Source organism: Laetiporus sulphureus (assembly GCF_001632365.1).
Source record: "Laetiporus sulphureus 93-53 unplaced genomic scaffold LAESUscaffold_4, whole genome shotgun sequence".
Taxonomy (NCBI): Eukaryota; Fungi; Basidiomycota; class Agaricomycetes; order Polyporales; family Laetiporaceae; genus Laetiporus; species Laetiporus sulphureus.
In genome coordinates this window covers 360,275-383,284 of record NW_024468513.1, presented here as the reverse complement: position 1 = coordinate 383,284, position 23,010 = coordinate 360,275, and the positions used below count along the sequence as shown (strand labels likewise).

Sequence of the window (23,010 nt, the reverse complement as noted above, 5' to 3'; positions counted from 1 at the left end):
TCTGGCGGGAAGTCTTCAAGTGATCCGTCCCTGAAAAGTAAACGCACAGTTTATTAGACTGTCCAGGCTGACACGGAGTGCCATGCACACAGAGCACGATATGGGGGCATGAAAGCTTGAAAGAGTCTCACTGTCCAGCCACGTCGGGCATCAATGATCATGTGATCACGCGCGTACCCTGATTCGTCGTGATCGTCCTTGAGCTCTGCTCGCCACCCATCCCTGCAACGCGACTAATTCACATACAGACCTGGAAACTGCAACTGCTCTGCAGAGGAAGAGCAATAATACGCTGCAGACACGCTTTATCCGCAATTGTGATCAAAGTAGAGGTGAGTTGCGACATTTGGTACGGTTGCGCAGCGATCTTCGTCTGACGGGCAGATGTCGCGCAAGGGCGTGAATTTCGAAGGTCAGATAGTTAATAAGACCATATTGTCGTTATGAACTTTGTGTGTCAGCAATGCAAGCAGCCGCTGCAGGTGAGTGCATCGCCACCACTCATGATCCATTTCTCTGAGCCAGACACAGCTTGACGCGTCACTAGTGGACCTTTCTCCGTCCGCCTATGATATGGTTGCCGCATCCTTACCGCCTGCACCCCCCAGCTATACACGCCAGATCCCCGATTCCGAGAAGCTGACTCAGCTCCCGGCGCCAGCCTCTGTCAAGGCAGCATGGCAGCAGGCCGTGCAGGACCGGTCCGCGTCACCCTCCTCCTCCACCCAGTCCCCGCGCCAGCGCAACCCATCGCAACGCGCAGTTGTACAGCCCAACGAGTCCTTTGTGCTACTGCAAGATAGCATCGTGCGCAATATTCCCTCTCCCCTTCCCACGGCTCCATACACCAAGAAAGCGTCGAGTGCAAAGGCGAGGAGCAGAGGTGCACCGCAGGCGGCACCCGAGGTGATGCAGGAGGAGACAAAGCACCCGAGCCCTTCGCCGCTGTCGCACCACCTGCGATCCACGCTGCGTCTGTTCAACCTGCTGTCGAGCCGCACCGATCTAGATCATCCCCTGTGCGCGGAATGCACGGACATCCTGCTATCGGAGCTTACACGGCAGCTCGAGGAGACAAAGAGGGAACGTGATGGCTATATTGCCTTCGAGAAGGAGGTGAGGAAGGAGAAGGAACGTGACGGAGACGGAATGAGCAAGGAGGAAGCGGAACTCAAGATCGAGAAGCTGAAAGAAGAAGAACGCATTGCGATCGCGAAGCTCCAGGCAGCTGAGCGAGAACGGGAACAGCTGACTGAAGAAATGAAGGCGCTCGAGCTAGAAGAGAAGGAGTTGGAGGAGGAAGAAGCAGAGTCTGTGTTCACGCAATATTTGCTCTTCGTGTTGATTCACGCGACTTGCAGATTTTGGCGAATGCACAATGCCCACCTGCTCAAGTCGGCAGACCAGGCATCACAGCTCGCCGCGCTGCATGCAGCGTACGCAGCGGATTCCGCAGTCTTGGAGAAGCTCGAATGCACGAACGTCTACAATGATGCGTTCTGCATAGGCCACGAAGGCGTGTTTGGGACCATCAACGGGCTACGATTAGGCAGAGTGCCGGGCGTGCCGGTGTGTAGGATCGAAAAGAAGGTGTCACGATCCACACTGATGACACTGCAGGTAGAGTGGGCAGAAATCAACGCTGCTTGGGGACAGACGCTGTTGCTTCTCTATACAGTTGCTCGAAAGCTGGACTTCACATTCGAGAAGTATACAACACTTTGGCTTAATCGTATATACTGTTGCTGATTCGACGATGCAGCTATCGCTTGGTGCCTATGGGCTCATTCTCGCGAATTGAACGGACGACCGGGGACAAGGCGACGTACGAACTGTACGGCTCCGGGGACCTGCATCTCGGGCGTCTGCTGCACAATCGGAGATTTGACTTTGCCATGGTGGCGTTTCTGGACTGCCTGAAGCAGATCGTGGACTACGCCAAGGCGCAAGGTGCCCAAACCGAGTTCCCTCAGTGAGTGGTGGCGTGCGCTCTCGGGATGACAGCGTGCTCACCGGTCCTAATTGCATCAGGATTGTGAAGGACAAGATCGGAGAGGCGTCTGTCAAGCTACAATTCAGTCAAGAGGAGGCATGGACGCGGGCACTACGGCAAGTGCTGCTGGCCCTCAAGACGTTGTTGAGATGGACCACGAACGGAAGCAACGGCTGAGGCCGGCTTTCTTGTGTAAAACACTTTCCGATCTGCGTGTCCGCGGATCAGCGTTGAATGAATCGAAGTTGGACGGGGATACTTGTATCTATGTATCATAATGTGTTTCTAAGGTGTAATATCATGCGGAACAGCGGCGCGATGTTGAATGTCGCCGCGCTGAGTACGAAATGATGAAGCTTGTCGTAATCCTTGATCGGACCGGGCTAGAAATCCGACTATGGCGGATTTGGATTTTGTTTGATTGGTAAGTCGCAGACTTTGTCATCAATTCGACGCTCCTCGTATAATTTGCACTACTGAACCCATGCGCCTCCGTCTCCTTGCTCTTTTTGTTCGCTCTGTCTCTTAGTATCCACTTTCATGGGCCTCTTGTCGCTCGGGACGCCTCTCGCGTGGGATGATGCGAAACACTACGCAGATCACGTCAGGACGCACGGCATCACCCAGTTTCTCATCATATGGGACACCCTCAAGGACAGGTGCGGCGACGAGCTGCTTTGGGGCGATGAGGTATTTTGATTTCGAGTGAGGCTGTGTTGTCTGGCTGATGAGGTCCCGACGAGATCGAGTACATGGTCGTCGCCTTCGACAACGAGGGCAAGAACGCGAGACTGTCCCTCAGGCAGACTGAGATCCTCGCCAAGTTAAAATCTATCACCAACGACATCGCAGCAGGACATGGCCACTCGTGAGCGCCCTCACATGCTCCCCGAGTGGGTCCTTCACACACTCTGTCAGGTCGTCTGTCCCCACATTTCATCCCGAATATGGGAGGTTCATGCTCGAGTCTACCCCGGGTACTCCATACACTGGATCATTGACAGACCTGCTTTCGGTCGAAGGTGACATGCATTACCGGTCAGCATCCTCATACATCCCTGGGCCCGTCGGGAATTGACCAGAGCACGGTAGACGGCGTCTGGCCCGGAAATACCTCAATGATGAGGAGTTTCCTTTCACCCTCACGTCGTTTCCACGTATGGGCACGCCGGGAGTATTCACAGAGCCTTACTTCGACCCCGCAGATGCCGTATCCAGCCATAGTCTCTTTCTCCCAGAGGAGATCACCAATCCACACGTGCGCTTCCCGTGAGTAGTGTTCCCTTGGTTGTGGGTGCGCGTTTCCTACAGCATGTTTCCTCTACGATTGTCTCCAGCACGCTTACGGCGAATATTCGGCGGCGGCGTGGGTCCAAGGTCGCGATCAACCTCCCGCTCTTCATTGACAAGAACACCCCGCGCCCGTTCGTCGACCCCACCATCCCATGGCAGCGGAACGTATACCCAGAGGACCCTGGTGCGGCTCCCGTTTCATCACACAGTGCATATTCTATTCCTAATGTCCGCGCCCCGCGTGAACAGAGGCGAAGCGCGGTGCCGCCAAGATAGACCACATCTACATGGACGCGATGGGCTTCGGCATGGGCTGCTGCTGTCTGCAGACCACGTTCCAGTCATGCAACGTCACGGAGGCGCGTCGCCTGTACGACGCGCTCGTCCCCGTCGCTCCGCTCATGGTGAACCCTCTCCTGCGTCCTCCCCCCATACTGGCTGACCTGCGTGCCAGCTAGCGCTGACGGCTGCGAGCCCCCTCTGGCGTGGCTATATCGCCGATGTGGACTGCCGGTGGGACGTCATTTCGGCAAGCGTCGATGATCGCACGGAAGAAGAGCGTGGCCTTAAGGTGGGTGGGCTGGCCGTGCCGCCATGTGTGTTGACAGCATCCTGGGCTGACTCACTGTGCTGCGGCTTATCAGCCGCTCAAGAACGATAGGTTCAGGATACCCAAGTCCCGATACAGCAGCGTGAGCCTGTACATGTCGGACTGTTGGATGAACCGACCGGAGTACAATGACATTGAGGCGCCGCACGATCAGGCTATCTTTGATCGCTTGCGGAAGCATGGTAGGTCCAACAGTTGTCAGGACGTGCATGGGCTGGGATGCTGACCATCCCGCGGACTGTATGCAGGCATTGACGCGCTGCTCGCGCGACACATATCTCATCTGTTCATCCGCGACCCCATCGTCATCTTCTCGGAGACGATCGAGCAGGACGATACTACCAGCAACGATCACTTCGAGGTAGATGGGACTTGATGACGTCGCGTGGGTGACCAACCACTGAGCGTGTGCGCATGACAGAACATCCAATCGACGAACTGGCAGACCGTCCGCTTCAAGCCGCCTCCGGTGAACTCGGCCATCGGCTGGCGCGTCGAGTTCCGCTCGATGGAGGTGCAGACGACCGATTTTGAGAACGCCGCGTTCTCCGTCTTCGTCGTTCTCCTCTCGCGCGCGATCCTCAGCTTAAACCTCAACCTGTACATCCCCATCTCCAAGGTGCGCTGAATGCTGACTGCAGTTTCGTGTGCTGTCATTGACGATGCTTTCGTTCGTGCAGGTGGACGAGAACATGGAACGTGCACAGAAGCGAGACGCTGTGCACTCGCAGAAGTTTTTCTTCCGGAAGGACGTCTTTCCGCCGACCAGCAGCTCCTCCCGGGCCTCTAGTAGGTGCTCCTCCTGCTCATCATCGGGACATAGCTCGCCCGTCGATGGCGCAGACGATGCGCCAAAGAAGGAGAGGCGATTACGGAACTGCTTCCCGCCTGTTCCTAAGCCTAGCAATGGCTACCTGCAGAGGCCGGTGGAGGAGGAGTACGAGGAGATGACCATGGAAGAGATCATGTTTGGGAAGGTAGGCTCCTTTAGTGATGCTTCTTCGAGACTCTGGACGGCTGAGTGTTTGTGTTGTAGCGTGGCTCCTTCCCTGGGCTTTTCCATCTTGTATACTCCTACTTGGATACCTTAGACATTGACGAGCAGGAGCGCATCAAGCTCGAGGAATATTTGGATCTGATCCAGCGGAGGACGAATGGTACGTCCTTCCGTCTCTACTCGCTCGCACCCTCAGAATCTCATCAGCGAATTGCAGGATCGCTGAAGACCGCAGCATCTTGGATACGCGACTTCGTGCGCTCACACCCCGCTTACAAGTTTGACTCGGCAGTCAGTCAGGAGATAAACTATGACTTATTGCGCACACTAGAAGAGATGTGAGTTTTGACTGGACTGTCTTTGCATCCGTCGTACTCATACGTGGAAATGCAGAGAGCGTGGAGTCAAGAAGGCTCCAGACTTCTTGCCTAAGAAGATGCAACGCGATCCGCAGCCCAACGTTGTGTCTCACATCTAAGTTATCGGAAGTACTTCGGGACATTTGTCGCGAGCGCACGCACCTCGCTATTAGATTGCAATTGATTCAAGGTTGGAATGCATGCACATCGGCTGAGCCCGCCGGAAAAAAAACGAAATAGGCACATCAGTTCACTATACAGCTAGATCGGTACAATTTGCTATACATTATGCGTGTATCATAGATCACAGCTTTCCCCTGTGCCTCTTGAATGCTTCCTGGACACCTGAACCGGCAACAATGTCCTCCATGCACCTGCTGTCCACCTCCCTGCCCTTCTCGGCCAACTGCACAACCCTCTCGGCCATGTTACGCGGAACGGACACCACACCATCCTCATCCGCGACCACGTAGTCTCCTGGTTCGACACGCACTGCAGGGAGAGGATCCTGGACATTGGCTCCTCCAAAGTCCGGCGCTATCGTGAGAGGCACGTTGACCGCAGACGGGCGAGTGAAGGGCGACTGCCCGAGCGTGGAATGTGCTCTGGCGAAAACGGGAAAGGCGGAGCTACGGTGCTCCGCGAGGTCCCTGCACCGTCCAGAGATGACGACGCCGATTGCACCGCGGGCCTTTGCGCCGGCAGTCATGAGTCCGCCCCATACGGCATTCTTCACATCTGCATCCACAGGAAGGGCACAGAGAGAGACACGTAGGACGTGCAAAACCCAAGACAAAAGAGTGAGCGCGCGATTCGGCGGTCAGACTAAGAGGAAAGCACTGAACGAGGCGGGGCGTCGATGACGATCACGGAGCCGTGCGGCGCCGTGTCGACAAAGTGTGCAGCGGGCTTCGGGCTCGTCTTGTCTGACGCGAGCACCATCTGCACGGTGTATGCAGGTCCGCAGATGCGCACGTCCAACGGGCCAGCGTGCGGGGAGAGCATGTGGATGTCGGGGATGAGACCGCCATGCGGGAGGCCCAGCTTGATGAGCGCGTCAGAGATCTCGCAGGTGGAGAATCTCTTCAGAGAAGAGACGAGTATTGAGGACGACATGGCTCGCTGAGGGGTGCGAGTATGCCCGGTGAGCAGGGGTTATGTAGCGGACGTTGTGCGGTGGGAGGAGCGGGAGGGAGGCGGAGGGAGGGACCGTGTCTAATCTAATCATAATCTTGCGGTTCATCTAATCTAATCTTATGTTCTGTAATTTCCTCTCGAGCGCTTCGCCATCGCCTTTACTCATGATGCCGAGTTCGCAACGCTCAACAAACCCATAACGGCTCCTGATCTCCGAAAACTCATAGCCTACACAAGGATAACTGTGTTGCGGCCCATCGTGCCGTTTAAAGGCTTGGTCTCACTTTATAGTGTACTACATAAAGCCTCCGTCAATCCGAACTGTGGCTCGATCTTGGTGACTGGCAGTGATGCTCGGACTTTCTGGCGATTCCTCAGAGTCGCTATGGACGAGAACCTCTCGAAATGTGCGGAAATATGTCCGCAAGGCAAATAAAGCAATTATGCGCTCTCACCGGGTTCGCATTCCGAAGTGTGATATGCCTATACGGTTCCGACCGGTATGTGCCTCTTCCACGGTGCAGTACCTACGATGCTCATGAACCAGGGCTATTAGTGGTTCCTCGTCTTCACCGCACTCATCATGCTCGTGCTCGCATTCCTCGGATTCACGAACTTCTCGCATTCCCTACCGCTGAACGACAAACTCCTGCACTTTATTTGTTTGTGCACCGCCACCGCCGTTTTCTACTTCATATTCGATGTGGAAGAGTGCGCTCGTCTTCGTCCTTATGTTCTCAAACGATGGATGAACAATCACATATAGAGATGCCCGCCGTGTATGGTTCTGGCGTAGTGCGCCTCTCATCATTACCGGAATTACCTGTTTTCTCGTTGGAGGTATTGTCAGCGAGTTTGTCCAAGCTATGCTTCCGGTGCGTTTTAAAATATATTTCAATTAGTCACATATTAATTACAACGTGATCATTAGTCCAAAGAGTTTCAGATTGGCGACATTGCGGTAAGAGTTCACGTTGAGGTATCCGCCCGCACCGCTTGCTCATTCAACTGCCGCTGCAGGCCAATCTTCTGGGCTCTAGCATAGGCTTGTACATCTCATACTATCTCGAACGATATTATCGCAAGAGACGCGAAGTATGTATGTTTTCTCCCCCTCGCCTCACTGATGATTTATATGATTTTTCCAGATTTCTCGACTGTACCGTCCGCTTAATGACGACACAGCGCCAACGGATGATGAAGACGAGGAGGAAAGCGCGCTTCAGCTCCTTCCAAGTCATTACCAGCCAAGCTCGCGAAGCACGCCGAAAAACGGTCGTGCGAGCACCTCAAAGGCGGACGCAGGTCCGATTCGCTTGGGCGACGTTTGGAACGAAGGCGAGGAGCTGTTTGGCATCGGCGAGGATAGCGACGAGGAAGACGGGGACAACCCTGTGCATACAGGCCGGGTACCCGCGTCCAGTGCGGATGGTCCGAAGATCGTAGTGACGAACACAGAACCTTAAGCATGCATGACCGTTGTCACAGACGACAGATTTTATAGGCCATTACTATATATATGTATGTCTTGTCGAGACTGTCACTCGATGTCGCTGTTGTACCGGTACCTAAGAGAGCACTGTGTCGAGCCATGAGTCGTGCTAAAGTTCATGACGGGGCAAGTCGGCCATCTGCAGTACCTATAGCGGGGTGCTCGTTGCTATCAGTCTCACGCGGACACTGGTATGGATGCTGGTCGACGCACATATAGTGTTCAATCAACAAGCCTCTTCGATCTGCCCGTATTTACCAAAAAAAACCAGAACGAGAGCTGATGTCCATTCTCAGCAATGAACGATAGAAAAACTTATACAAACCCCTGCCAGCCTCCTCTAATTTTCTTCGTAGCTCGGTGGCGCCTCGACACGGTCCGTCTGAATCTCCACCATGACCCTTCGCAAGTTCTCTACCTCTGCTCGCAGGCTGATCATTTCGTTTGGCGATGTCGAGGAGACAACGGTCGACGGCGGCTCCTGACCGGATGCTGGCACCGTGCCGCTGTTTTCAGAGGTTGCCAGTGGTTCTTGACCTGATGTCGGCATGGTGCTCGTAATGGAAGGAGTTAATGACGTCGACCCGGAGGCATGCTGCTGCCCGTGCAAGGCCGATTGCATGTGCTCGCGCAACTTTGACGGTATCAAGGGGAACGATTCAGCCGTGCTCTCCATCCCAGTCTGCTCGTTCATTCCGTATGGCGTGGCATTATAAGGGAATGGCACCGGCTCCGGGTGTTCTACGATGAGATCCTTCTCAATCAGCCGCGGCATACGCCGCGACCTGCGTCGCCACAAGAATATGGCTACGAGCACAGCGGCTAAGCCCACGACGCCGCCCACGACGCCACCCACAATAGCCCCGATGTTCCTGGAATTCACGGACGGCTCTGACACCGTCGGCATTGGAGAATTGGGAACTTCGATTGCCTTGTTTGTCATACTATGAAGAATACTCAGGCAATTTATATACCGGTAATTGTGAAACACTCACTTGAGTGCCAACAAGGCAAACATAGCACCTTGTGCCGGCCTGACATGCAAAATGAGGTTTATCTTTCCCAGTGCTATGTCGCACTCACAGTGCAGATCCTGATATGGCCGACCCGCTCCCCTCGATTGAATACACGGACGGCCAAACACCGATAGTGAGATTGTACGACGCGCGATTCCAGATCATATCGATCAAGCGATCACGGGCCGTCGTGTCGGAAACTGTGGCAGCAGTGAACGCCAACCAGCCTGAAGTACCATGAATAGTCGAGCAACGTCACGGACATATCAAGCGCCCATACCTGAATTTCCTGTGGTATTGTAGTTGCTGTCAATGGGCAATCCAAAGGCGCTACCTGCAGAAGCACACGTCAACGCTGACTTCGCGAGAATCAAGGATGGCTATGCCTGCCCGCGTACTCGAGAGATCCAGGTAGTAGTTGGACTGAAGTGCATGCAGCTGTATACGATAATGAGTATCCGATGGTTGAATGTCCAGCGTGAAGACTCGCCGTGTCATCAATAAGCCCTGTTTGCAGCAAGCTGTCGGCGTAAAAGTTGTACATCAAGGCCCACGAGTTTGCATCTCCATAGCTGAAAAGGACGTTCTCTTGGTTTGAGGCCAACGCCAAGGAATGCCATTCGCTGGCATAAGTGGAGGCAACTGACTGAACGGCAAGTTAGCGTTGGTAGTCCTGATCTCCGAGGTCACGTACTGCGTAATGTTGTTCATCTTCGCTGGCCCCATACGCTTGACTAATCTCTGCCATCGCTCGAATCCCGATGATACCTTTGATTGCGAGGTTCGTCATGTTTGCCATTTCTTCACCGTCCGCGGAAACCCTGTGCGAATGAATGGATACGTACGGCATTGCAGGCACTGGGGAATATGACTTACTGGTAGGTCGGAATCAATGCGTTTTCGACGAGGTAATCGGCCCACTTTGCCAGCAGGTCATACTACAGCAGCGTCAATGAGTACTTCGACTTTCATAAAACGCAGATCACGCACATATTGGCCGATCAGCGATCCATCTCCAGAAGCTCTCGCATGGGCCAATGTCATTATGAGCATGTTTCCAGACTCTGAGATTTCTCCATTTAGGACTTTTCATGCAGCCGAAAGAACCGAAAGCTTACGTTCAACTCCCTGATCAATGACTGTCGAGTCATCACCGGATGCGATGGGATATTTCAGACCTTTGACAGAATGAGCTGCCGCTCATCATTGCAAGAAGACAGAAACTGACCAAGATCACTCGCCGCATGGGGAAGATTGTACGCACTGCCGGACTGGTATTCGAGGAGAGGAGCCAGTAGGCCTTTACCGAAAGACGCATTCAAGTACAGGAACATTGGAAAAGAAGCGTACATGACCTCGACCGGGTTGACACGTCTATGTAGAGCCATCATATCAACCTATGCTCCTCATGAAAACAGTCTTTCGCCCACCTGTCTGTTCCCATATTCTTCATGAAGATCATCACATCTGAGATATCCCCATTGCCATCCGTTCCCTTTGGCACCGTGATGTCGATCGCACCAAAAGCCTGGCGTGCGGCGAGAGATATCAGATCGCTGTATTGTGACGTGATCGAAGAGGCATTCTGCATCAGCTCATTGTCCAGTGATTCAGCCCTGCTCTGTGCATCGGGGAAGTTCGAGACGAAAGTTTGGATCTATATCCATAGTCAATTCAGGCTTGGGCTGCACATTGCTGTGAACAAACCAGATCTGTGATCGTCGAATACTGAGTGACATAGTAAGGTCTGCGGAGCTGGGTATCGCCTGTGGATGTTGTGTATTCGATCGAAGGATCGCGGACGTAACCGACTGACCACATGATGGGAGATTGAGTGGACGTTATGTTTCCAAGGTCCACGGAAAAGGCAAACAGGGGAAAATTACTGTATCTCACGTCAGATCACCACTCATCAATCTCTGAGATGTCATGCATTCACTCATCGATACCACGGAAAGTTAGGTTTGATGTGTTCGTTAGGTATCCATCATTGATGAATTGGTCTCGACAAGGTGCATTGTTGCCAGACTGATACGAGTAGTTGTAGTTCTGAGCGATTTTAAGCGGAACTCATATGGAGGTTAACCACGGTATGAGGTACTCACAGTGGCCATAGCATAGTAAACTGTTCCATCCTCTGCCTGGTCCGAGTCTTCGTACTCGTCGAACGGGTATGGCGTCTGGAGCTCAACGGCATGGTAGACGACTTGGGAAGTAAGGGTCGTAGTCCAGTTCACTTGGGCGGAGCGATCTCCAGACGCCCACTCTAGTGTACAGTACCAGTGAGGCAGAGAACATCTCGCCTTCTTTGCGATGTGTGACCAACCTGCGCTGATGTCCGAGTACACCTGTACTTCGTGAACTTCGCCATCGTTTGACTGTGCTTCAAGCACAAGGTAAGAGAATGGGATAGATTGCTGGACCCAGTCCGACGGCTACGAGGGGAGCGGTGAGGTGGTGCCTATAGTCATGTGATGGCGAAATACCTCTATTGGCGTAAGAAACGTGATGGTTAAATCCATCCGACCGGCCTGAACTGAGTAGATTGTACGTGTAGGGGTGACTTGAACGGACGTTAGATTGGTTGCTAAAGGTCCATCATAAGCTCCCAGCCATCTGTAGGTTTCGTTGTCGATACGGATATGACCGGCCCACCCAAGAATATTGTTCTTCAAATCCATGTGAGCATTTTTGGCACATAGTACGAGAAGAACGGAACGAACGGTGGTGTTTGAAACATCCCAGAATGTCGGCCATTCATTCGTGACATTGGTACCATTGGTGGTGGCCTGCCAAGCACTAAAATACGGAGAGCGCACAGCCAATGGAACAGCCGCGGGCCAAAATGTTTGAGCAGATGAAACACCCTTAGTCGAGATCCCTAAAAAGAGAACAGAAAGGAGGAGAAGGTATGGGACGCCTCGTATCATAATCGCCATGAATACGAAGGGGATGGGTGAAGGTCAAAGACAAGAAGGTCATGTGGGGATCAGGCTCCACCGGCTGTCCGCATTATATGTCGGATCTCGTAAGAGCTAGTAGCGTTGATTTGAAACTTTGATTGTAGCAGTCAAGTCGACAGCTGAGCGCTGTCAACCGATAAGTTGTCATGGGCCTTCGAGCGCATGTATGCCCTACATCGCCTTTGAAGCTCTGGACGGGTTGGTAGGAAGAGTCCCGGATCACTACGTTGGCATCATAGGCGCAACCGCAGATATGAGTGGAACTTACTGAAGTCAAGAGTGTCAGGTTCAACCGTGGACGCGGTAGCCCTGAAAGGCTAATACAGGCTGACCGCCCATCGCACAGCCTTCGACTACTATGCAAAGGTGTCACTTAGCGACTTATTGAGTTTAGTGGGATTAAGTAGACGCTATGGGCCAGGCGACTAAAATTGCTGTCATGCAGCGCTTGCTTAGTTTGCATGCTTGCTTGCAACGCACATCGATGGAATGCATTGATAGTCAGTCACATGCGAGACCTCAAAATGTGCCAGGATATGGCCCTTGACGTCTGCATAGCCACGGCGTGAGACAGGCTCAGCCTCAGACAGCGGCGGGTGGCCCAAAGCTTTGGAGTTTGGCAAAGGCTACGGAACCATAGCCACTGCGTGTTTACTACCGGTAGGGCTATTGAGGGAGTACGAGAAGAAAGCAATGCCAGCACTTATATGCCATATGACGAACTTTGTAGATTCAGGAGCATGAAATTTGACATCGCGCCTTATCGCGCCGCCGGCCGTCATCAGCGTGGTTTCAGGTCAGACAAGGATATCCGGAGCGGGAGTCCCACGGAGATTGAAGGAATCGTCTTCTCTGCCCACGGAAGATGTCTGCTGCAATTAGCGCTCAGCACAACTTTTTGCCATAGATTTAATTATTTTGGATCACACTTTGGGATATAAATCTACCTCATTGTTGCAAAGATCACACCTTAGAATGCATTTGCAACGATGCTGCAGTGGGTACTATGCTGCTATCGATCAAGAATGGCTCGTGTATACGCTGTGGGAAGTTCGTTCATTATCAGCTACTACAAGTACGCGCTCTAGTACACTTCGTTTCGCATTTCTTTGGCTCCGCGCCACGTCAGCCCTCCCTCACGACTTCCTCAACCGCCTCCTTAAAGATCTGGCAGCCCTTCGCCAAGTCCTCTTTCGAAATATTTAGCGCAGGGATGAATCGGATCACCTCGTACACGCTCGTAGTCAGAATGAGCATGCCCTTCTCCTGGCAGCGCTTCGCCACACGTTTGGCCATGCTCTTCGGTGCAGACGAAACCGTGAAGCGATCGTATGCGCCTGTGCCAGTGGGCGAAGCAAACTCGATCGCGACCATGAGGCCCTTACCACGAATATCGAGGATGTAAGGCGCGAGGGCTGGGTCGGCGCGGAGACTATTCAAAGCTGCGAAGAGTTCCTCGGAGCTGCGCAGGTGAGGTGAGTATGTCGTAATCGATTGACGTGCGGCTTCGCTACGTACCGGACGTTGACGTTTTCTAAAACGTTCTCCTCCTTGAAGGCATCTGCAACGGCTACCGCCGCTGCACATGCGACTGCATTACCAGCATACGTTCCACCCTACACACACAGCTGAGTATAGAATAGCATGGCTCACGATTTTGTATAGACTTACCATGGAGCCAACCTTCAACTTGTCTGTAAGCTCCTTTCGAGCAATTATACCGCTCAGCGGTAAGCCATTCGCAAGGCCCTGATCCGGCCACCATCAGCACACCTCTATCCAGGTGCGTCGCAGACGCTCACCTTAGCAATAGTCATGATATCTGGCCTAACACCCGAGTGCTCAATCGCAAACATCTTGCCTGTGCGTCCAAACCCTGACTGCACCTCATCGATGATGAGCATGATGCCCTCCCTGTCGCACACCTCGCGGAGGCCGCGCAGGAATTCGGGCGGCGCAGGCACGTATCCACCCTCGCCCAGGACCGGCTCGATGAGGATCGCAGCGGTGTCGCGCGGCGCGCTCTGCTGCACGAGCAGGAGGTGCAGCTGCTCGAGACAATGTGCAGAGAGCTCGCTGGCGGAGGTAGAGGACGGTCGGCCGCATTGATGCCAGAAGGGATAGGGGAGCGTAAATACGCCGGGCTGGGAGAGGGGGGATGAGGGTGGGGGGACGAGTAAGCTGTGTCTCATTGATGACAAGTGAGAACTACGCTCACCATAAGAGGAAGGACTCCTTCACTGTAAACCGTCTTGCTCTTTGTCACAGCCATCGCGCCAAATGTGCGCCCATGGTACCCGCCTGTACAATCGACAAGTTGAGCGGTCAGATTCAAGGCGACCATATTTCGGGACTAACCCTGCATAGCAATAATATTCTGACGACCGGTAGCCGTTCGCGCAATTTTGATTGCAGCCTCGATAGCTTCGGAGCCGGAATTCCATAGGAAGAATGAATCAAGCGAGGGATCCGGCATCAATGGTACAAGCCTTTTGATGAGTTCGATGTATGGAGCATGCCAGGCGATGCTACACTGTTACATTGATAGAGTCAGTCAAGCATAAGAAATAAGCAACAAAGAGACCGCATATAGCGACTGGACATAGCAGTAGGCTTACACACCTGCACGTGAACTATATTCATGCACTGTTCAGCGGCTGCTTTGCTGACCTTCGGATGAGAGTGGCCTATCAGAACAGACCGCATATAGCTGTCAGAAATTTCGCACGATTCGTGAGGAACGACGACGCATACCGAGATTTGTTACCCCAATGCCGCTTGTAAAGTCGAGCATTTCCTGGCCATTCTCCAGGGTTACATACGAGCCCGAACCCTTCGTCACGACAGCATCTAAGCCGTGTCCTAGACCCTTCGTGACATACTTCTGCCCATACTGAACAAGTTCGGAGGGAGTTGAAACGGACGCCATGCTTCTGCGCTGCTGAGAATTTCTAGTTGCGTTGATCGGCGAGGGACGGGAAGACAGTGCTGCAGTACACTGTTTGGAGGCGATCGCGGAGCTGGAAGAGAGGACCCGAGAAATAAGTGAGCGTTGAGACATGACTTTGGCAATGGGGGCGAGATGGTGAAGAGGCGATACCGACGCCGGACATAGCGCGGCCTTTTTGTGCTTCCGGAGGGGTATACAGGACAAGACAAATCAGACATCGGGCACATATGCAGTGCCATTCAGTACGCTTCTCCGGCGTAGCGGCGGACGTGTGATTTGCCGTCCACCGCAGCGAACACTGTGGCCAAATGACGACACACTGCCTTCCGATCTCGCCTTCAATACAAACGAGCATCCAGGAGGAGCAATGATGCTCAATATCAGGTGATTGGCAGCGATCGAAGAGAAGTCAAGGTGTGATATGCGAATTACGAGGTCCGAACGAATGGGGCTTCCGCCGAAGCGTGACCCAGCTGCCATATATACGACGCTGTGGAAAGTCAACACAGTGTAAGACTGGTGCCTTGGCGGCCAGAAACCCACGCGCTGTCAAATATCCTCCCGCAAGTAGGATGTCTGTGAAGGATTGCGCACAGGCACGTCGGTGCGTTGAACGTAACATGCAGATGAGCGCCGCTCCCTCCGTAATGGACGGAGAATCACATCCCGCGGGGGTAAATGCACGCGGTTCGTGATTATTCGCGTTGCTGTGGTCGCATAGCCCGTCTTCTATCAGACCACAGACAGGGGCAATCCCAAGACGAGTACGAGATCCGCTTGGAGACACACCTTGAAGCAGCACTAGACAACTTTGCGCTGTGACGAACGGAAGAACGAAAGAGGATGCTGCTCGATGTACGAGGAGAGGCAAGGAACATAGCAGTGGAGAGCGAGACGGGGCGATGCGGACATATTTGAGGTCGAGGAGCGATTGCGGGTGACTCTGCGTCTAGGAACTGGCCGCATGCGATCCGAGCGACCCACCGATCGTTTTGGCAATTCGCTTAGCGGTCGCGTGACGAAATGCTGTGATGTGACGTAACAGGCGTTTAGTGCTTTGTGGCTGAAACGTTCCTCGCACGGCCTGCCACTATGCTCGTACGGCTCTCGAGACTCGCACTGACTGAGTGACTTTCAGGTCTTCTGCACTTCACAGTGCCTCGCCTTGCTATTACAGCATGACATGAATGACCCCATCTACTGCTCATATGTTACCAGCTCCTTTTGGCTGACGCGTCATGGGGTGCCACTTCGCAGGCGCTGACAGCCTGGAGGGCGGGGTAGAGCGGGTATAGGCTGCGCAGGTGCGCATCGCATTCCATGAATTATACAATAGCTTGCCACGCAAACCACCACGATGTTGGTCATGTACCTTGTGTTAGCGTACAAGCTCATCTATGAGGATTTGATTTCGCGCTGTTCTCAATTCAACATCATGATGCAGCATTGTAACACGCCCATCTCCTGACATTGATTCTCCCGGTTTTTTGACGTCCTGTCGTCGCTGAGCGCGGCAGCGAGGCCATCACGGAGTGTTCGCCATCAGCCACCTGCCGCCTCCAATTGTCACTCGTCACGCTACCGCTAGATCGGTGTGATCGATAGTCAAATACGCAACCGACGGTACACACGACGGGCTAGCCGACCAGGAACATAGCCGAGAGTTGTTCTGCTATTTCTGCTGCCCGCTGCTATCATAGCCTTCTCCGCAATCGGCAAGCAAGCGATGCGCCCTTCGCTATGCCTGGGTTCTCGCTTAGCCTCGGCTAGCCATCTAACTTTATGCTTGTCACCGGTCAGCCTTCCCGCGTAGCCCTGCGCTACGCGCACATGCCGCTTCATTTCGCCTCTCATCTACCGCAGTGAATGGATCGATCGACGAAAAATGTCTTTCTTGTTCAACACAACGTTCGCCCGCTGTCTATAGAATGAATTGAAGGGTTCAGGTCGAGCGGTGTGTTCGTGGAGCCATTCGTATCTCAATTCACTATGTTTCGGCTAGTATATTTGTAATGACCCGCATGACCTATCGAGCAGAGTCTTTGCCGCTGCACGACGACCAAGCCTCCGCCACGCATACAGCCGCCTTGCGGTTCAGCGCAAATGCACTCGCGTTGCGCGAGTAATAAGCTGTGCTGCAGCCATGCCGTTATTGTCTGTCGGCTACGGCCTTCTGAAAACCCGGAGAGCAATTTATGACAGTTGAGTCATATGAACTTGCGATAACATCCTTGCTGCCTGACGACAGGGGATATGTACAGTCGAGGCCTATTGTCACTGCAGATACCGCCATGGCGAAAAGCCAAGTCGTTTCCGCTTTTGCACTGTGGGCGATCCGCCAAGGGCAAGGGCTAAAGCTAAACGCTCATTGGTGAGTGGAGTCATATGCTACTAGATGCCGCACTGTTGGGACTTGGAAGAAGGCATGTGAGCGCTCAGTCATCCTCTTTCCATGCAGACAGTCCGCGGAGTGCAATGACACTAGATATGTCGTATTTTAGCACGGATTCAAGGTGTAATCTGGTCCGGTAAATTCACTTACCAGTCGAGCTGGTCTACTTGCCCAAGTGGTGCTAAAGTGTTCACTAGCAGCATCCAATATAGTTCAAGCCAGATACATATTTTGAATTTATCTTCAGCATCGTGTCGTCCTCAGTTCGCTAGAAAGAAATTTACAACGAGATTCCGTCACATTTCGGTCGTTATGACATCTGTCGACACAATGACAGATTTCCTGTATTGTTATATATGGCGGCTTCATCGAAGCAAAAAATATATTCACCTGGTTTATTGCGTATTATGCCGTGATGCACAATATGACGATGTCCGAAAAGGTGTGGTGAACGCCCGATTGGTGGACGCGGTGGCCGAATATGGCAATGACGCTGCCCGATCTGGTATGTCTGCGGACGATGATGTCACGAGTGCCATCTACCCCACGTCTCGCGGGGTGTCACCAGAACATCTGCACACATATAAAGAGAATCTTTGCCTTGGTGACACCAGATTACATCTTCTTCCCCATTTTCATCCTCTCCTAGAAACTCTATTACTCGATTTCAGCGCCGACGTCATTATGGCCAACAAGGAACTCGACCCTTACACAGCAAAGGCGCAGAACAACAACGCTACGCCGCAGGAGAAGATCGAGGGCCTCCACACCATCGTAAAGGCCGTCAAAACCGGCATGCTCACGACGCGCACCGCGGACGGCAGTCTGCATGCTCGTGCAATGGCACCTGTCGGGCGTGAGCACTTGGCCTGACGCGCATATATCGACCGAAGCTGACATTATCGTGTCTTCTCATGCAGCGTACAGCCGTACAGAGGTCACACTCGTCTTCGTTGCTAATCGCGCGTCAGCCAAGTTTGATGAGATTGAGAACGATGCGCATGTGAATGTTTCTTTCTACGACCAGTCCACGACCAACTGGGCCTCGTATGCGGGGATTGCGAAGATCAGCCAGGATAGGGAGAAGATCGCGAAACATTGGAGCCCTGCGTGAGCGATCAACGCATCATATTCAAGTTCCTCTGCTGGCACTTACTCATCAAACGCAGGACTGCAGCATGGTTCGGCGACCTTGGCGACGGTGTACATAAGGGCGACCAGCACGACCCACGGGTTGCGGTGATTGAAGTCATCCCTACAGAGATAAGATACTGGATCGCGACGCAGGGAACGTTGGGACGTGCCGTGGAGGTTGCGGTGGGCGCTGTGACTGGGAAGGCTGCAGCACCAGGTGAACTCCGGACAATCACAAAGGCCGAGGTATGTATTGTACCTCGACAAACCCAGAACAGACGCTGATTGCACGGATGGCTGTGCAGATTGAGTTGTTCCAAGGGCTGCAGTCGAGGCAGTAGACGGCAAGCCGGTATTACGATTAGCATGCAGCCTTTAGCTGTTGTACAACAGTTCTTCCAAAAGTCTGTTTGTGCGTTTCATGATCAGCACAGCGTCCTGCACTGAGAAGAGGTCCGAGGAAGTCGAGAAGAAAGAGACAGCTCTTCGCCGCGGCTGTCTTTAGTATCACGTGCGACAAATTCCACCGCCACTGGCAGATGGCGCTTCGACTTTCTCCTCTACCCCAGCGGTGGTTCCTCTGACATCCAACAGCTAGCCAGTCTTCCGGAGATTGTATTATGTGGATCAATCGCTTGCTTGCTGCTTCACTACTCTGCGAAGAATGTGCTTCAATTCCCATGGCCGCTGATCCCTACCTAACCGCTATGTTCTGCTGCACCTGCCCGTGACAGGCTTCAAGTACTTACAGCATGGCGAAAGATGAAATGTTTGAACGCAGTTGCATGTCTATGGCAACAATGTTAATCGGTAACAGTGCAGTCATGCACAATGCAGAGAAATCGCGGCGCTTCCCTGGTTACGCTTATCGGCACCACTGCTCAGACCACGTTCAAATGGCTCATTGAAGGTTCTCAGCTGTGTTGGAAGACGCATAATGTTCAGGAATATGGCTTCCAGTGGACATAATGAGTATCCACTGTCCGATCGCTCATACAGCATTTCGTGTGAGTCCAACAGACTTGATCGCAACGCTCACAACGCTTGACATCTGAGGCGCAGGTTCCCTCCTTTTCGTCGGCCAATTCAATACTCCCATCGCCTCGCAATGTCCCGCGCATACGATGCGTCTTCCGAGATATTCTCCCTTTACTCGCACCCTATGACGCGGGCAAGCTCGGTCACCGATGATTCCGACCCTCTGGTGACGCCCATGGATGAAGCTACCATTATCCAAGGTTCAAAGTCCAACTTTTCTGGAGGGAAGACTTCTGGCGATTTTGTCCGCGTCCGATCGCTTAGTCCCGAGCCATCACGATGCCTCCCCAGGGAGACGCGCCTCGAAGTGCTTCATGAGGTCGGCGAGCCGGATATGGAGCCTTATGGACCATATTTCTCCCTTCCACGCGACCCGACGTCTACTTCGAGCGGCCTTACACGACGGCGGACGACCAAGGAGCTGATTGGGCGGTTTGAGTCGATGACGCCTGGCGCAGAGACGAGATCGACCGACCCTAGGACACTGGAGCAGAAGGCCCGCCCTGGTGCATATCCTGCGATTGAGAAGAAGGAGAAGGGCCGCTCGCCTCTCCGCCAGTCTATCCGTAACATTCTTTCCGTGTTCAGGAAGAAGTCCTCTGTCAGCTATACACGTCCTGCGATTTCTGAGCAAGTGGATGTTTTCTCGTCGATACCAGTGGATTCATCGTCTCGATATCCTCCGTTCGTGCAGACATCCAAGCCGGAACGAATTGATGACTCGACGAACTTTAGCATCTGCACCACTCCGTTAGAACCGGCACATGCGCGTCATTCTGGCTCTCTTCTCCATCTATCGCCATCCGCTTCTCCCGATATGCATCCAGTGTGGACGAACTGCAACGTTACGCTTCATTCGACTCACATCCTCCTTACGTGGCATACGCATCACGGCAACCCACACACAAACGTCATCTCATTCAAGGCCTGTGTGGATGTTCGGTCTCTGACTCAGCTTGACTTGGACCCGAATGAAAGAGCTCTGTTACCATCGGATGCAGGAGAAATGAAATTGTTCGAATTGTTGTTCGAGGGCAGACCCCGGGAGACGTTCGCGGCAAAGTCTGTCCATGAGAGAGCAACGTGGGTCAGCAAAATATGGTATGCTTCAGAATGCTGTCTTTACATAGACTCCATGTACTAAACGTATATCAGGGATGCGATTCTACAAGCACAAGAAGAGAGGACAGAAGCTTCAAGTATGGCTGCCGCCCAAATCATGTCAGAGATCAACGCAGCCGCAGACAACCTACCTGTCACTCCATATCGCCAGAATATCCATTTATCAGTTTGTGAAACACCAGCGGCCACTCCCTCGTCGAAGCTGAACGTCAACCGTGCTCTACCTAGCATTCCAACTACCACATCAGACAGCCCAGCTCCGCGGCTTTCATTACAGATTCCATCCAGTACACGTTCCTCTCCATCTCCTGCGCTTTCTCCGCTTCCAAGGCCGCCGACGACTCCGACCAGGCCGTCTTCTCTGCTTTCGCCTTCGACACCGACAAGAACGCAGAGTCCCTCGATCCGGAATCTCGATCAGCGCTCGATGGTCAAGCAGCTTCTGGCACAGCTCGAGAGAGGGGAATCACCCTCTTCTCCTGTGCGTTCCTCTCCTGCCTCCATCGGATCTCCTACTCCTATGCGTGCTCGAAACGCAGCGGACACAGGATCGACTAATCCTTGCGCAAGTCCCGCTTCGAGCGTGGGTGCCTCTTCGATACTTGATTCGTATGGCGGGCCGCGTGTTACGTCATCTCTCTCAGCATATTCGGATCGCTTGACATCTGCACCGTACAGTCCGCGTCCGCTCTCAGCGAATTCAGATCGTTTAACGTCGGAGCCTTCTAGCGCAAGGACGCCGACAGCTTCCAATGAACGTTGGAGGCCGGCGATGAAGCAATCCACTCTACATGAACCTTCCGCTCTTGATACGACTGTCATATCGCCCGCTTCCAGGTATTCCACGGACGATACTTCCCAGATCGGCCCGCCTACATCAGCAGATCTCCCTGCATCCGTTCTGCAGGAAGCTGATCCGCAACCTAGTCGTCGTCCTATCATAAGGTTAGATACGGACACCAGCGCGTGGAAGCCGCCTGTGGTACTTCGTGACGAGCCGCCAAACCCGCATCCGGATCCGATAAACATCGAGCTGCAGAGCATGGTAAAGGCTGTAGGACAGTCCGTGAGCCACCTTCGAGGACAATCCGAGGTTGATGGCACTACCATAAAGGATATACGTCTTAGGGTGAACCAGATCCTGGAGGAGATCCGACGTAGACCCGCGCAAGATGTGCAACCCACGGTGGATTTGTCTAGCATCACGGAGCAGCTGGAGACGTTGCGTTCAGAGTTGCGGACTGTTCAACAAGCAGCTCCGTCAGCTGCCGCTGAGCCTGCCGGGTTGTCAGATATGCACGCGAAGATGGATAAGCTGATTGCGTTCTATGACAACCTAGAGGGCAGTCATAGTCTCTCTTCTCAGAGAGAGGAGCCAAGCGCAGAAATAAACCAACAAGTTTGTCTTGTCATGCTCGACTGTCGCTGTCTGTCTCACCAGCATTCTCTGCAGATTGAAGAAATTTTGTTACTATTACAGAATGCGCAAGATCAATGGGCAAAGCAGAACGAGCAGCAGACAGACAGTGTACGATACCTCAATGAGTTGAACACTGTAAGACATGTTGCGGCAGATGATTGAGATGTCGTACTGACAATTCGCAGTGGCTCGAAGCCTTCGTCAACCACGGAACTTCCCACATCGAGAGCGTCGCCGCGGGCATCCAGCAGCTGTGTAAGGACCTCGGTCCCATACCAGAGCTGGCAGAATCTGCCGAAGGCGAAGAGCCGCGATCGTCAGGCACCCTCCTGGGAGATATCCGCAGGCTGCTGATCGAGAACCAGAGTCGTGAAGAGCAGTCTACGGCGTTGCATGCGTCCGTCAATGGGTTAATCGCTGCTGTTCAGGAAGACCTACGCAAGAACGCAGAGGCTCGAAATATGCTTAGTATGTGTCATGTCAATGCTCTTCCCATTTGATCGCAGGACTGAAACTCATTCCCAGCAACTGAATCTGTGGTTGGCCTTATAGATAGGCAGAGGCAGGATCATGAACGGATGTTGCGTACTCTTGGCACTGGTAAGTCGATCACAGTAAGTCGTTTTATGTGGACATGTCTGATAGATCATTGCTAGAGCTTTCCAACGAGATCCGTGGGGAACGGTTGAGGTTCGTGGAAGCGATGAAAGAAGCTACCGCCATCAACGTACAAAGTTAGTCAGCCCAATAAGGTACATGACTCCTTGACTGACCGTAGCGTTGCTCTTAGTCCATGTCGAGGAGTTTAAGAAAGAGCTGACCAGAGAAGTCCTCCTGATGACGCAAGAGGTTGGCCGATTGCAGCGAGAACGTCAGGGACTAGAGCAGCAGATCGCAGATCTGTTCGCATTTTACGCCAAACAGAAACAAGTTGGCGCGGTCTGTGTTTGACTTGACATTCACGTTGAGAGGTGTATTGATTGGAGACGTGTCTTGATCTAGCTCCTGCAATCCTCGACGCGGCAAAATATGCAGGGTCAGCCTCGTCATCAACAGCTGCAACTCGCACCTCCCATATCTGGAGGACCGCCTCC

At 53.1% G+C, this 23,010-nt stretch overlaps 8 protein-coding genes across 8 annotated transcripts; 5 read left to right on the top strand and 3 right to left on the bottom strand.

Annotated features, from left to right (window-relative positions):
• Window positions 1–217: 217 nt before the first annotated feature.
• On the top strand, window positions 218–2,324 carry LAESUDRAFT_721081 (APG6-domain-containing protein). Its single transcript, XM_040907950.1, has 7 exons — window positions 218–332; window positions 397–482; window positions 532–1,310; window positions 1,362–1,569; window positions 1,621–1,709; window positions 1,763–1,972; window positions 2,032–2,324. The coding sequence occupies exons 2-7, from the start codon at window positions 444–446 to the stop codon at window positions 2,168–2,170; spliced, it is 1,464 nt and encodes a 487-aa protein (XP_040768455.1). The 5' UTR covers window positions 218–332; window positions 397–443; the 3' UTR covers window positions 2,171–2,324.
• A 209-nt stretch (window positions 2,325–2,533) lies between these two features.
• LAESUDRAFT_644162 (glutamate-cysteine ligase catalytic subunit) lies at window positions 2,534–5,235 on the top strand (the record flags this gene model as incomplete). The annotated part of the gene is made up of 13 exons (XM_040903836.1): window positions 2,534–2,683; window positions 2,737–2,861; window positions 2,912–3,031; window positions 3,086–3,262; window positions 3,331–3,470; window positions 3,536–3,690; window positions 3,741–3,857; window positions 3,931–4,078; window positions 4,145–4,257; window positions 4,318–4,515; window positions 4,577–4,873; window positions 4,933–5,053; window positions 5,111–5,235. The coding sequence occupies 13 exons, from the start codon at window positions 2,534–2,536 to the stop codon at window positions 5,233–5,235; spliced, it is 1,986 nt and encodes a 661-aa protein (XP_040768454.1).
• A 321-nt stretch (window positions 5,236–5,556) lies between these two features.
• On the bottom strand, window positions 5,557–6,368 carry LAESUDRAFT_809634 (RraA-like protein; the record flags this gene model as incomplete). Its single annotated transcript, XM_040914153.1, has 2 exons — window positions 5,557–5,990; window positions 6,098–6,368. The coding sequence occupies 2 exons, from the start codon at window positions 6,366–6,368 to the stop codon at window positions 5,557–5,559; spliced, it is 705 nt and encodes a 234-aa protein (XP_040768453.1).
• Window positions 6,369–6,557: 189 nt separating this feature from the next.
• LAESUDRAFT_672144 (uncharacterized protein) lies at window positions 6,558–7,771 on the top strand (the record flags this gene model as incomplete). The annotated part of the gene is made up of 6 exons (XM_040905482.1): window positions 6,558–6,889; window positions 6,946–7,100; window positions 7,156–7,264; window positions 7,321–7,350; window positions 7,410–7,484; window positions 7,538–7,771. Coding segments are annotated over exons 1-6 (753 nt in total), but the record flags the coding sequence as incomplete, so codon positions are not given.
• A 450-nt stretch (window positions 7,772–8,221) lies between these two features.
• Window positions 8,222–11,827, bottom strand: LAESUDRAFT_643898 (uncharacterized protein; the record flags this gene model as incomplete). The annotated part of the gene is made up of 17 exons (XM_040903811.1): window positions 8,222–8,825; window positions 8,877–8,915; window positions 8,965–9,124; window positions 9,178–9,227; window positions 9,344–9,543; window positions 9,592–9,718; window positions 9,774–9,835; window positions 9,888–9,961; window positions 10,016–10,075; window positions 10,126–10,271; window positions 10,328–10,554; window positions 10,605–10,782; window positions 10,837–10,946; window positions 11,003–11,163; window positions 11,224–11,332; window positions 11,384–11,566; window positions 11,636–11,827. The coding sequence occupies 17 exons, from the start codon at window positions 11,825–11,827 to the stop codon at window positions 8,222–8,224; spliced, it is 2,682 nt and encodes an 893-aa protein (XP_040768451.1).
• Window positions 11,828–12,985: 1,158 nt separating this feature from the next.
• Window positions 12,986–14,789, bottom strand: LAESUDRAFT_644056 (uncharacterized protein; the record flags this gene model as incomplete). Its single annotated transcript, XM_040903825.1, has 8 exons — window positions 12,986–13,322; window positions 13,379–13,476; window positions 13,532–13,609; window positions 13,663–14,004; window positions 14,079–14,161; window positions 14,219–14,393; window positions 14,483–14,547; window positions 14,615–14,789. 8 exons carry the CDS (start codon window positions 14,787–14,789, stop codon window positions 12,986–12,988), a joined length of 1,353 nt encoding a protein of 450 aa, XP_040768450.1.
• A 3,097-nt stretch (window positions 14,790–17,886) lies between these two features.
• LAESUDRAFT_692989 (uncharacterized protein) lies at window positions 17,887–18,668 on the top strand (the record flags this gene model as incomplete). Its single annotated transcript, XM_040906146.1, has 3 exons — window positions 17,887–18,058; window positions 18,123–18,312; window positions 18,372–18,668. 3 exons carry the CDS (start codon window positions 17,887–17,889, stop codon window positions 18,619–18,621), a joined length of 612 nt encoding a protein of 203 aa, XP_040768449.1. The 3' UTR covers window positions 18,622–18,668.
• Window positions 18,669–19,214: 546 nt separating this feature from the next.
• Window positions 19,215–22,977, top strand: LAESUDRAFT_346053 (uncharacterized protein). Its single transcript, XM_040902107.1, has 9 exons — window positions 19,215–19,343; window positions 19,399–20,475; window positions 20,530–21,895; window positions 21,950–22,051; window positions 22,102–22,384; window positions 22,442–22,516; window positions 22,575–22,650; window positions 22,707–22,855; window positions 22,919–22,977. The coding sequence occupies exons 2-8, from the start codon at window positions 19,445–19,447 to the stop codon at window positions 22,723–22,725; spliced, it is 2,952 nt and encodes a 983-aa protein (XP_040768448.1). The 5' UTR covers window positions 19,215–19,343; window positions 19,399–19,444; the 3' UTR covers window positions 22,726–22,855; window positions 22,919–22,977.
• Window positions 22,978–23,010: the final 33 nt, after the last annotated feature.